This window comes from Copadichromis virginalis, linkage group LG2, assembly GCF_057382275.1.
Source record: "Copadichromis virginalis isolate Kocher_CV1m ecotype Utaka linkage group LG2, C_Virginalis_male_GT1.1, whole genome shotgun sequence".
NCBI lineage: Eukaryota > Metazoa > Chordata > Actinopteri > Cichliformes > Cichlidae > Copadichromis > Copadichromis virginalis.
The window spans coordinates 38,918,362-38,931,307 of record NC_140619.1 but is presented as its reverse complement, the minus strand read 5'-3'; the positions used below and the strand labels follow the sequence as shown (position 1 = coordinate 38,931,307).

The 12,946-nt window shown below is 40.9% G+C and overlaps 1 protein-coding gene across 3 annotated transcripts in view; it reads left to right on the top strand.

The window, feature by feature from the left end:
* The window catches only part of rab28 (RAB28, member RAS oncogene family), a 34,583-nt gene extending 23,224 nt beyond the window's left edge, over window positions 1-11,359 (top strand). Inside the window, exons 5-8 of one of the 3 annotated variants that reach the window (XM_085434093.1) lie at window positions 6,550-6,653; window positions 6,752-6,829; window positions 8,775-8,876; window positions 9,974-10,039. In XM_085434093.1, coding sequence (XP_085290219.1) covers window positions 6,550-6,653; window positions 6,752-6,829; window positions 8,775-8,870 — 278 coding nt within the window. In that variant the 3' untranslated portion in view covers window positions 8,871-8,876; window positions 9,974-10,039. Of the gene's footprint in view, window positions 1-6,549; window positions 6,654-6,751; window positions 6,830-8,774; window positions 9,012-9,973 lie in introns of those variants that run through there. The other 2 variants (XM_085434103.1, XM_085434086.1) reach the window with 2 other exon arrangements.
* The last annotated feature ends 1,587 nt before the right edge of the window (window positions 11,360-12,946 follow it).

Here is a 12,946-nt window from a genome sequence, read left to right as displayed (position 1 = left end):
AGACTGGACGGCCAGTGTGTGCTGAACACACTGAAAATCAGCCAGTACAAGCCCCTGGCTGGTTGATCATTGTCTTTCTATTTTTAAAAAGACTTGCAGTTGTATAGAATTCAGTGGCAGAAAGTCTTTAGATCATCTTGCTGTATTACTACAAAATATACTTTTCTTATAAATTAGCTCCACTGTTATAAGTAAGAAGGGGGTTATGCCTTTAGGTAGATGAGCATATTATTTCTTCCTTCAAAAGTTGCACAAATTATGTTTACATGATTATTGGTATCATGCTTTTGAGTCTTTTACTGAATTTGATCTTGTTCGGTTGTTATTGGAGCAGTGTGTACAAAATGCTCTGCTACAGCAGGTTGCTGTGTTTTCTTCAACATGACTTCACAACCTTTTCACAATACACCTATTTGTGCTTTATTACTGACTCAAAGGGTACTTATAATTCAATGCAGAAAGAACCACCAGACACTGCTACAGCAAGCCATTATTCAATAGCCAACTGCCACGATGATCTGCTGGATAAGCTTCGAGATCTCAGCCTGGCTCCAGTCCCAGCCATGGGGATGTTGTAAGCAGTGTATGTGAAAGTGCAAGTGTGCCAGTAGAGCTGCGGTCTGTGCTAAAAACAAACTCTAGTTTTAAGTCACTCAAAGCAGTAAAGACGATATTGATTCATCACTAATGGCTTTTCAGTTTCTTCGTTTCATTGGCAGTTAATGTGTGATTGTCCTTTCAGGGAAGGTGACAGAGCAAATGGTACTCCTTTAAAAGCATTCTCTGGGCAGATCCATCCAAACAAAATCCAACCTCCTTACTAATTTCAAGTTTTTAAGTGACATAAAAAACCCCGCCAAGCCTGTCTGGTTTCAGGATGATCAGGTCTGCCAGTGAGTGGATTCTTTCCATGAAGGAGGAAAGCTGACATCCACATAGACACTAAATTGTGGAGGGGAACATCCATATTTTCTTCTCATTTGGTTGTGTTCCCATTTAATAGGTCACTGCAATAACAAACCAATTATTTACGGTAAAAGCCTAATTTATCCCCCAGATATTAATCTCTAACTGTTGTCTTGTAATTCACCCCAATGACAGGCAGACCTTTTAAATAAACACTGATGGTGACCACAGCGAGGGAGAGCCATCGCTCTTGACGAGTAATGATCCACTCGCTATCTCTATGCTCTTGGAGGCCTAAACAGTTTATTTCGTGTTTGCAGTCACTTCCTCAGGGTTGTTAAGCTGATGTACAGTTTGACAGAAACAGAGGTAAACCAGATCATTGGAGAAAGATTCTTTTGACCTGATAAGTAGAAATGGGTACATTAGGGAGAAAAATGGAGCAAAACACTAAAACTGTGGGATTAGTCTTGTATTCAGTCTACACAGACAGATGCTGAAAAATTATTTTGTGTGGGAAAGTGGGTCCTTTACCCTACAGTATTATTTTGTGACTTAAAGGAGCCATGAACCACTACTACCATATACAGAATTTAGGGTTACCTTGTTTGCTTATCTATCATAATGTATATTATGTTAATATTACCACTTGCTAACCAGTTAAAAATCAATAAGGAAAAAACAACTATATGTGCTGTTAAAGATTTATCTGGGAATACAATATACGATCCTAAAAAAATAAACAAAATTTTTTGGGATTTCTATGAAACTTTATATACACCACAAATAAACCCATCTAAAAACGAAATTGATCAATTTCTCGACAACATAACTCTTCCAAAATTATTAGACACCCAAGCAATGGCACTGGATTCACCACTGACGCCAGGTGAACTCCAGGAAGCTTTGATAAGTATGCCCAATAATCAAAGGAGCTTGCAAAGAAAAGCGTCTGGACTTCTTTAAGTTACTTGAAGACGTTTCACCTCTCATCCGAGAAGCTTCTTCAGTTCTAAGGTCAAACGGTGGAGAGTCCCAGATATAAACCTAGTGGGAGTAACCCCCCACAGATGATCCTCTAATCGCCTGAACCAAGGTGTGAAACTGGGCGTGGGTCCCAATCAGCCAGAGTTTCGGGTGAGCTCATTGTGAAACCTGGCCCCACCTTATCATGCGAATTCCTGAGGTCAGATGGCCCAGGGTGTGAGTGGGGGTTAAGGCGTCTGGGAAGGGATCTCAAAACTGGATTATAGATGGCAGAGAGTTGGTGTCGTAAACCCCGCCTCTGTTCAAAGATGGTCGCTCACAGTGGACATAGATGGCTTCTTTCACTCCTCTTTCAAACCATCTGTCCTCTCTGTCCAAAATGTGAACATTGGCATCCTCGAAAGAGTGTCCTTTATCCTTAAGATGCAGATGGACTGCTGAGTCTTGTCCTGTGGAGGTGGCTCTTCTGTGTTGTGCCAGTACCTCCTCTTTGACTCCCATCACCCTTTGGAACACAAACTTGGAGTAATCAGGACCCTACACCACCGGGCAGAACATGTTCCCTCTAAGCCTGAAGGAAAAAAGAAGGAACACACACATGTAAAGGAAGCACTCAAAACGTGCAGCTATCCTAAATGGGCGCTCTTAAAGTCAGCAAAGAGGCACAGAAAAGAAGACCAGACACCAGCGAGGGAGGATAAGAAGGACAGACGCAACAACATTGTCATCCCCTATGTAGCCGGTGTATCAGAAAAACTCAGGAGAGTTTTCTCCAAGCACGACATCCCAGTGTATTTCAGACCCAGCAACACGCTCAGACAAAAACTGGTTCACCCGAAAGACAAAAAACGCCAAAGCACAGACATAACAATGTGGTGTATGCTGTACAGTGCAGCGAGGAATGCCCAGACCTCTACATTGGAGAGACCAAACAGCCACTTCACAAGCGCATGGCACAACATAGAAGAGCCACCTCCACAGGACAAGACTCAGCAGTCCATCTGCATCTAAAGGTCAAAGGTCACTCTTTCGAGGATGCCAATGTTCACATTTTGGACAGAGAGGACAGATGGTTTGAAAGAGGAGTGAAAGAAGCCATCTATGTCCACTGTGAGCGACCATCTTTGAACAGAGGCGGGGTTTACGACACCAACTCTCTGCCATCTATAATCCAGTTTTGAGATCCCTTCCCAGACGCCTTAACGCCCACTCACATCCTGGGCCATCTGACCTCAGGAAATCACATGATAAGGTGGGGCCAGGTTTCACAATGAACACACCCGAAACTCTGGCTGATTGGGACCCACATCCAGTTTCACACCTTGGCTCAGGCGATTAGAGGATCATCAGGGGTCCTTTTGTCCCTCTGTGGGGGGAAACTCCCACTAGGTTTATATCTGGGACTCTCCACCATTTGACCTTAGAACTGAAGAAGCTACTCGGATGAGAGGTGAAACGTCTTCAAGCAACTTAAAGAAGTCCAGTTTTCTTTGCAAGCTCCTTTGACTACGATGACCTGGATGACTGAGAACCTTCACAGACATATGCCCAATAATAATGCTCCTGGTCCAGACGGTTTTCCAACTGATTTTTACAAAGAATTCTGGACAATTCTGGCACCAGTTTTTCACAGGATGTTGCAGGAAATCAAAGAAAATGGTAGACTACCACCAAATATGAACTCTGCAAATATCAGTCTCTTACAAAAACCAGGCAAAGACCCTGTATTTCCTTCAAGCTATCGTCCAATATCCCTTATTAATGTAGATCTTAAAATAATCTGTAAAGCTCTCTCTAAGAGATTAGAGAAAATAACCCCCCTCTTAATTCATCCTGACCAAACTGGTTTCATAAAAGGTCAGCACTCCTCAACAAACACTCGTAGATTACTTAATTTAATAGACTACTCATACAATAAAAACATCGAAACCATAATATTATCTCTAGATGCAGAAAAAGCATTTGACAGAGTTAACTGGAAATTTCTATTTGCAACTTTACATAAATTTGGTTTTGGACCCTCTTTCATAAACTGGTTAAAAATATTATATAACTCCCCAACAGCTTGTGTCAGAACAAACGGGACACAAAAAAAAAAAGAAAAAAAAAAGGCTAAATTAGCTCCTCAACATGTCCTGAAGTTCTCCAGAGGCCTGGTAACGAACTAATCATGTGATTCAGGTGTGTTGACCCAGGGTGAGATCTAAAACCTGCAGGACACCGGACCTCGAGGAGTTGCCCACCCCTGGTAGAGAGTAATAAAAGGGTACAGGTGCTAACATGGCCAACATTTAAAAAAACCAAGCGAATTATAAATCAAAAAGTACAACAATGGTGGAGCCAAACTGTTTAGCAGCTCCAATCATATTCTAAAACCAAAAGGCGTACCATTTTGCTTTCAGAGCTACAGTGACTGATCTCACTGGTGTTAGTCAAACAAAATGGAATAATTGCAGCATGTGTTTTTATCTAAATTTGATATCTAAATTTAAACATTTATTAATCTAAATATCTAAAAGTTATTGAAAAAACGTCTTAAAGAGTTATTTTCAGATAAAAATTTAAAAACATCTGCAATTCTACAATAGTTAGACAAAATGCAGTGCTCATGCTGTTTATTTATTTATTTTATTTAGGACAGTGCATGTTAATGAACATAAATGTAAAAAAAATTACATGAATGTAAACATACCAGATTATAGCCAAGGGCTAATTTCCATCTGTTGTCCTTAAGCATAAAAAATAGACATAATAATTCATAAAAATTCATCATTCATTCATAATAAAAACTCCATCACCAAACTTACACATACACACCATTCATGCTAATGTGCCCAAGCAGCCCAGGCAGACATTAGGTTGTAAGTAGTAAATCTGCTGCCTGTACACTTTAACTGGCACTTCACAATAGATTTCTGGCACTTAAGATACAATCATTTGGCTTCAAAAGACATGAAGTGCCTTTATTTGTGTTTCCACATTAATGACAATTCTAATACTTTACAGATTAGTCTTTTGGTGCTTTGTCAGAAATTTTAATTTGCATGTAAGCAAACCTGAAGTTTCCAGACATGCGTCTGTGCTGTTTTCTGAATTTTCTTAGCAGCTACTCACTTCCAGTTTTCACATTGGCTTGACGCGCACACCCACAGGCCAAATTAAGAAGCCTCCCAAATTTGCACACCTTTTTCTTTACTTAACAGTAACGTGTCTTCCACAGCTTCTGAGCCACTGTGTTAATGTTGGTTAATCTGACTGTGACACATGATTGATAGCCTCTCCCAAGTGTGCAGGATCCAAAGGATTAGTAGTGTTTACTTCTAGTAGCATGCTGGGTACCTTGGCTGTAAATGACTGGAATTAATAACCTGCTGACGCCTATGAGACAGCTCTGTTTATGTACAGGGAGAGACATGACAGTCTGCCCTGGACATTGAGTAGCTGTAAAAGAGTCTGCCCTTGCCCAGAAAGGTTTGTGTTTATATGTCACTTATGACGATGCTAATATTCCTGCTAGCCTAAAATGATTCTTTCTAAATGTATTTTTTTGGCCTTTAGCATTTTTAGGTCATATGCCATGAGGCTCAGATATTAATAATACAGGATTAGTGCAGTGTTTACATTTCCCTCTCTCTCTCTGCTTCTGGCTTTATCCACACCTCCCTTCTTCCCTGTCACACACAGACACACACATGCACACTAAGGGGCATGAGAACAGGGTAAATCCTGACAACTTCAATGAAGCCTCACACAAAGACTAAAACTCGAGGGGGGGTGAGAGAAATGCAAAACCGTACAGTAGCCTGACCTCTTCCAGCTAACATAGACATGCATGCACCAGATACCGGGCGTGGCCACCTTCCTGCACAAAGCCAGAAATAAAGAACCAAGATAATGTTTTCAGCAACAAGACCCCTGGGTGACCTTCCTTATCGACCCCAGCATGACCCCATAGTGAGGAAGGAGAGAAGCAAAGCGCCCAGTATCACTATACAGGAGTCGAATGGACAGGGACATCACTACAATAGTGAAAAAAAGGAAGGTGCTGTCATTGTGTGCTCACAGTAAATCACTGTGTAGGTGACAGTCCCAGATCTCGGGCCCTTGCACCCACCTTAACATCCCGGTGCGCTCATAAGTCAAACGTCTTTCTCTGTCTACACTCTCACTGTGATTGTAGCCTCAAGTCTTTGGTCATTCATGTATTGTTTCTTAAGTATTTCTCCACAGCTGGGCTGGTTTGTCTGTTTCGGGTCAAATACAGGTTTGTGGCTTCAGGGTGCAACTGTACTCGGCTTAACGCTGAGGAATGTGCCGCATCCAGCTTCAATACCAGCTGGGAATGGAAGGAGATCATTTCCACTCTCAATGACTCCATCCATAAATTGAAAGCTAACGACGATCAGTCTATGCAGCTGGGTTTTGAAAGCAACATAACAATTGAATTACGCTTTGTTTTTACATGCCTCTATGCGTGCCATCCTCATACACTAGGCAGACCTCTTCTATCTTAACGCAAGTGTAAACAGTTATCTTTTTTGTTTATGCTCTGATATTTAACAGTTAAACCTGTGAGAGTGCTGTGTAACCATCGCATAAATCCATCTGTCTGTCTCTTGTAATTTTTCTCACGTCTTCGCTGTGTTTTGTCCACAGTCGACCTGGAGCACATGAGGACAGTGAAGTCTGATAAACACCAGCGCTTCTGCCAAGAGAACGGCCTCATCAGTCAGTTCGTATCGGCCAAGACAGGGGACTCGGTTAGTACCAGCCAATTTTCAGTAGGTCAGAAAATAAATTGGAAGTGGCTTTCATTGGATTCACCTTGTGTTATTTTTCTCTGAATTTCTTATTCCAGGTGTACCTTTGTTTTCAGAGATTGGCTGCTGAGATTCTGGGTGTAAAACTAAACAAAGCAGAGCTAGAGCAGTCACAGGTGAGCCGTGACAGCATCAAGGTTTAGCATCAAGGTTGTGTATGCAACGTTCTTCTAATCGTATATGGATAATTTGCTCTTAGTCTCATCAGTACTTCACCAGTCACCTATGTGCAATGTTATGCCTGAACTTAAGCGAGGTCACGGGGAGTGCGTTAGGTCAATGGAGGTCACCACACACTGTATAGGACTTTTTGCTGTGTAAACATGATTTTGCTACGTCTGCCTCCTGTGATGGTATACCTGCCACTGACACTGCCCATCTGTAAATAGACCCACATTGACCACATTAATGCGTGAAGTCAGAGGTTAAAGGTAGGCAGTTGTTGGGGTGAGAAGGTTAGGAGTGGCTGGCTGATTTATTAGTTTTATCTCCCACTGTTTTTGTTTTTTTTGACAAAACGGAGCCTCGGCTTGCCAGCCAGTCCATGATGCCCAATAGTGGCAGCTGTAGGATTTACAAGGTCACCTCCCCCAGAGGCATTAATCCTGAGTGTGATATGACCGGCTGGAGCCACACTGGCTGGCTAGTGGTTGATGAGCCTGAGGGGCTACAGAGAGGTCAGGACCCCAGAGAAGGGAGAGCTTGTAGGTGAAAGAGTGGCCAAATTCTCAAGCTCTGCTCCAATCAGCCAACACCGCTTCTGACTAAGTGAAAATGACCACAGACTAATGTAGCTGTCCATCTGCTTTTGCATTTAACCCCCTCCCTTCATAGTTCTGTCAGTAAAGCAAAGTGCTTTAATCCAGGCTAATCAAGCTGGGTGGGTGGCTAGATCCACTGTCCACTCATAAAGAAGGGATGAGTAGTTGTCAGAAACACAAAACACAGCACAGCTCTACAGGGAAGAAAACATATATTGTATAAGCAAAAGAAACTACTTAACATTTATTAAACTTCCTATAAAACCACTGAGTTAAAGGTACATTCCAGAAATTTACATATCTAGTGGATACTGTATGTGTTGTGATCTGAGGTTCTGATTGATTATGAATAATCTAAGAATTAAGAATCTAATCAAATAATTATTTTCTCAGTCTGTTGGTTTGCTCAGAATTTCTCATAGCTGGTATTTTCAGATGTTTTGTCAGCGCAGTAGTCCAAAGTGTTTGTCGATTTCTGCAGGTTGGTGTGGAGGAATGTGTTTTACTTGGTCAAAGCAAAAACAAAACGCAAGAAACAGTTCATAAATTTTCATAAAGACCAGTGTTGTAAATGGAAATTGGTGCAGAGAGAAGGCTTTCAGCAGGTCATGCCTCTGGGTGTAGCCATGGGCGAGCAAAGTGTCGTTATCAGCTGTCAGGTTTAGAGAGCTGAACATGAGGGTCACAACCCCCGACAGTATTATATCTGCCTGGCAGGCTTCTCCGTCATGGTCCTCTGTCTGTAAGATCAGATAGCGAAGTTACGGATCACTCACCGACTCCAACACCAGGTTTCAGCAGCTCGTTAATCAGGCAGCCAACCAGGGCCTGGTATTCAGCCATGTGGGCTCCTCGAAGGTGGTTAATCACCATAGGGTCCAGTTGCCCTTTTCTATTGAATAAATGAATTATTTTTAGGGTTTGGACAAACCAGCAATTTAAAATGTCTCATCAGACATAAACTAGGATGAAGTGTACTGACATGGCATCGATCTCAATAATGAAAGACTAGATTTTCAGTGTTCTAAGGTTTTTTCCTTTGTGTGTTTTAGCGTGTGTTTAATTAGAAAACTGGCTTAGCTCTGTGTGCTGTCTACACTCCTTTTCTTCCTCATCTCTAGCACTCCCTGATTTATTCTTTCTCATTCACTCATTACTTTGCTCAATGTCGCTTTTAACTCTCATCATACGTGTGCTCTCTCATGATTTTATAACTGTCTGTTTTTCTGTTTTGTTTTGTTTTTCTATTCTTTTTCCTGTCTTCCACTCATCTACTGCTCGATACACTGAACCTGCTCAGAGGATTGTGAAGGCTGAGCTGGTGGACTACCCACAGGATGAAGGTCCAATTAGTCAAGAGAACGCCCAGCAAAGCAAAATATGTTTGATTCAGTAGCCGGAAGTATGTCTCTACAGTTACACAGATATATCCCCGTAGATTTGTAGTTGTAGCAACTATTAGTAATAGAGGTTATGTTTTGGTTCAGAGTTTAAATTTACAAAGTAGTGAATCAAATAAAAATACATGTCCTCTGTAGTAGTGTTATTTTTTTAGTCCACTTTGGGATTCTAAGCTATGTGTGTTTTTGTCCGTGTGTGATGTAATGAGAAAAACCTCAAAACCATGAAACAGATATGACTCCATTCTGACCTTCATCTGCTTCCTGTCAGATTCAGGGCGTGGGTGCACAAACATTTTGACCAATGTCTTCAGTCATAGCATGGACTTTGAGCCCATGTCAAGAAATGTTAAAGAAACAATTTGGGAGATATCTCAGTCAGCCATCTAGATGAGAAGGTCCTTACAACTTACTGTATGTCTGTGCATGACCCTGCCGCCAGTAATGGGACCGCTCCAGGGGTGTCAAACTCAGATACACATTGGGCCAAAATTCAAAACTGGAACCAAGTCGCGGGCTAACGTTAATATTTATTGAAATATATTTATTCCTCCAGATTTAAGAATGAATCTCTTCTTATGGACTCAAACACGTTTTGCTGAAAAACTGAATATGGAACAAGCAAAGCTTAATACTAAACAATATAAATTTTAGCTGTGTAATACCAGTAGGCCAGCTCTGATAGTAATTTGGTATGGCTTCGCGGGCCAAGTGTAATTAGGCTGCGGGCCAAATTTGGCCCACGGGCCAGAGTTTGGCACCTATGGCTTAGACGGACATACAGAGTTTTTAAAATTAGATGTTTCTCCTGATAATGGTTTTTGGGCTAAATTAAGCTAGTCTGCTGCTGGCTGTGGCTTTGAATTTATAGTCAAGACATAAGAGTCGTATCAGTCTTTTCATTCAAAGCTGCATGAAAGCAAACACTTCTGTTTCTCAAGATCTCATTCACAGTGTCGTTTATCGCACTTTTCAGCAGTTTAACTCTTTAATAGGCGAGGCTTAATTTAATCTGTGGCCTAACTGGAGGTTTCTGGTATTTCAAAGGAATTCTTGTTGCAGCTTTCAAACTAAAAAGACACCTTTCCATCTTTTTCAGCGCGTGGTGAAGGCGGACATTGTGAACTACAGTCAGGACACTGTAGCCAGGACAGTCAACCCCCCTCGCAGCTCCATGTGTGTGGTGCAGTGATCCCCTCCGAAACACACAAACACACATAAACACACACAAAGCTTGTTTACAGTGTTACTCTTTCCAGATTTTTTTGATGACTGGATGAAAAGTGTTTCTCTTTGTGGGTGAGGAGAACAGACCGTGCGGTTTCGAGGCCTTGGTCTGTAGTTCAGATATTTAGCACGAATAATTTCATTGGTGGTTCACCAAAAAGGATACGGGACCTCACTTTTCTTTTTTCCAAGTTTACACGCAGCTATTCTTTCATTTCATCTTAGATTTATATTTATAAACGACTCTTACATCGATTACTAGCTCTATGTTAGTACAAAGCTGGTTTTTCAGTCTGCTAGTTGAGAATATTTTTATACATGAGCATATTTTCTTCTACCATTGCTGTTAGAGACGTTTGTTTAAACAGTAACCCCTGTTTAATCTGTGGCTGTAACTACGACTGCAGGGTGGATGTTCACGGGACATAAACGGGAAGATGAAAGCAAATGTGATTTTCTGATTTTCTTTTTATGCCTGTGGTGCTCATCAGTTGAAGAGAGGGGAAGTAGGTGTAGAAAATGTTTTAGCGAGTGGAGTGAAATGAATCTCTGCTTTGTTTTTGCCAAGTAAGGGCCTCCACTAGCAGTAATGTGATGTGAACTACCGTATGTTGTGTTATTTTTGCATAGACATATTTAAATTTTAGTCGTAAATTAGGATTTACATTTTCCACAAAACAAACATACAAATGATTTCCATCTGTTTAAACAGCGTCTCTTCTTCAGGTGTTCCTTGTAGATTATATTATCCATTTCGAAAATGTAGTTTTATATTTATGATTAGAGTTCATGTAATTTTGTTAGATGCTCCTTTGGTAAAGTGTTAATGACATTAGATGGATATGACTGAAGAGGTTCTGAGTATCAAGTTGAGCATCAGCTAAGCTAAAAATATACGTTTTGATTAGATTTCTCTTCGACTGTCTAGAACAGCGGTTTGAATTGGAGAATGAGTTTGATGCACAGCAACCTGTTCTTTAGTTTGTGTGTCTGAGATACTACCAGATTTGTTTAGGTGGTCACAACTAAACAGCCATCATATGTGTAAAATGTGTATTTGTATATGAAAAGCTATCCCCGCTCCATTTCAAAGCAGCTTTCAATGATTAGAAATCATCACAAGGCATCACTGTAAATTCTGATCATGCTAAGAAGATGTACTCTTTAGAAATGAAAAAAATGTACAGTGAAAAGTGAATGTTTAGATATACAGTGACACATATTTGTGTTTTTAAATAAATGCTACATGGAAAAAGAAGTGATTTGTGAAGTTAATTAATTAATCTTGTGTGTACAGCAAGACTTTGCAGGTCTTGCCTGGAAAATGGGAAACAGACATTTATTTAAGTTTTATTTAAATGTCTTTATGGTAGTCATCAGGGATAGTTATTCCTGAAGGAGACTCTTCTTTAGATTTGCTGCCTTCTGTTCTGTCAAGAGGATCCCTCACTGCTTCAATAATGCTGAGGTCTGCGCTCTGGGGGAGTCATGACTGATGGTGTTGCATTGGGCGTTTTTCTGTCCACGTCCGCTTTCCGTGCGCTAGAAATGTGTTTGGGTCATTGTCAGAAAAGCTGAGAAAGGAAGCCATTGCCAGATGGTATTACATGATGGATACCATCTGATGGTACTTTTCTTGGTTCATAATTCCATCAATTTTGACAAGATCTCCAACATCACCGGCTGATATGCAGCCCCCAAACCATGACAGAGCCTCTACAGAGCCTCCACCTGTCACTGCTGATTTCCAGCCCAGTTCTTGTGTAATTTGGCAAACCTCAGTGTTTTCTCCCCATTTGCCTCCCTTAAGAATAGCTTCTTGACAGGCACCTCTGCATTACAACAAGTTCTGATGACACTTCACGAACAGTAGATGGATCAACTGAAGGTCAGATGCACATCTTAAATTATTTCTCAAGTATTTGCTAGTCAAAGGAGCTTGCAAAGAAAAGCGTCCGTTTAAGTTGCTTGAAGACGTTTCACCTCTCATCCGAGAAGCTTCTTCAGCTCTAAGTCCAAATGGTGGGGAGTCCCAGATTTAAACCTAGTGGGAGTTTCCCCCCACAGAGGGACAAAGGACCCTAGATTTTGCTAGATTTTTTTCTCCTTTTTTTCTAAGAACATGAATTTCAGATCAAGTTTTTTGACTTATAGCTTTTTGGGAGGGTGGCAGAATACAATTTAATGCCTGTCAAGCTGTTATATTTTTCATAGATTCTGCTAATTTCCAACAGATTGCTAGTAAACAAATTGTCCAAGGATACAATTTAAAATTGCTTCTTTAGTAAGTCGTCTGTTATGTGTAGACACACCACTGATTCATGTCTTTAGTTACAGTTTTATGCTTTTAAAAAGCATTGCTCTGAGTGGTCAGGTACAAAGACTGAACTGATATTAAGTTAAAAAAGCAGCCAATGTCTTGAATAAAGAGTGGGATTTGGACTGAGCGTGGAGTTAAAAATTGGAGCAGGACACTTGATGGTTCGTAGTGGGGCCGATGGCGCGATATGGCAGCCTCGCTTCTGTCAGTCTGCCCCAGGGCAGCTGTGGCTACACCTGTAGCTGCCTCCACCAGTGTGAGAATGTGAGAGTGAATGAATAGTGGCATTGTAAGCGCTATATAAATCCAATCCATTATTAGTGGGAAAGTGTAATTTTTAATTTTTTTTTTTACATCCCAATAATGTTTGCATATGTACATATATTTAAAAAGTGCTATATAAATAAATTTTACTTACTTACTTATTTATTAGTTTCAGGTTGGCCATTCTTGTATTTTGCTCGTTTGTGTTGTTGTGTTTGCACATCTCTGTTGCTTGTGGGGCTCGCACACAAGAATTTCACT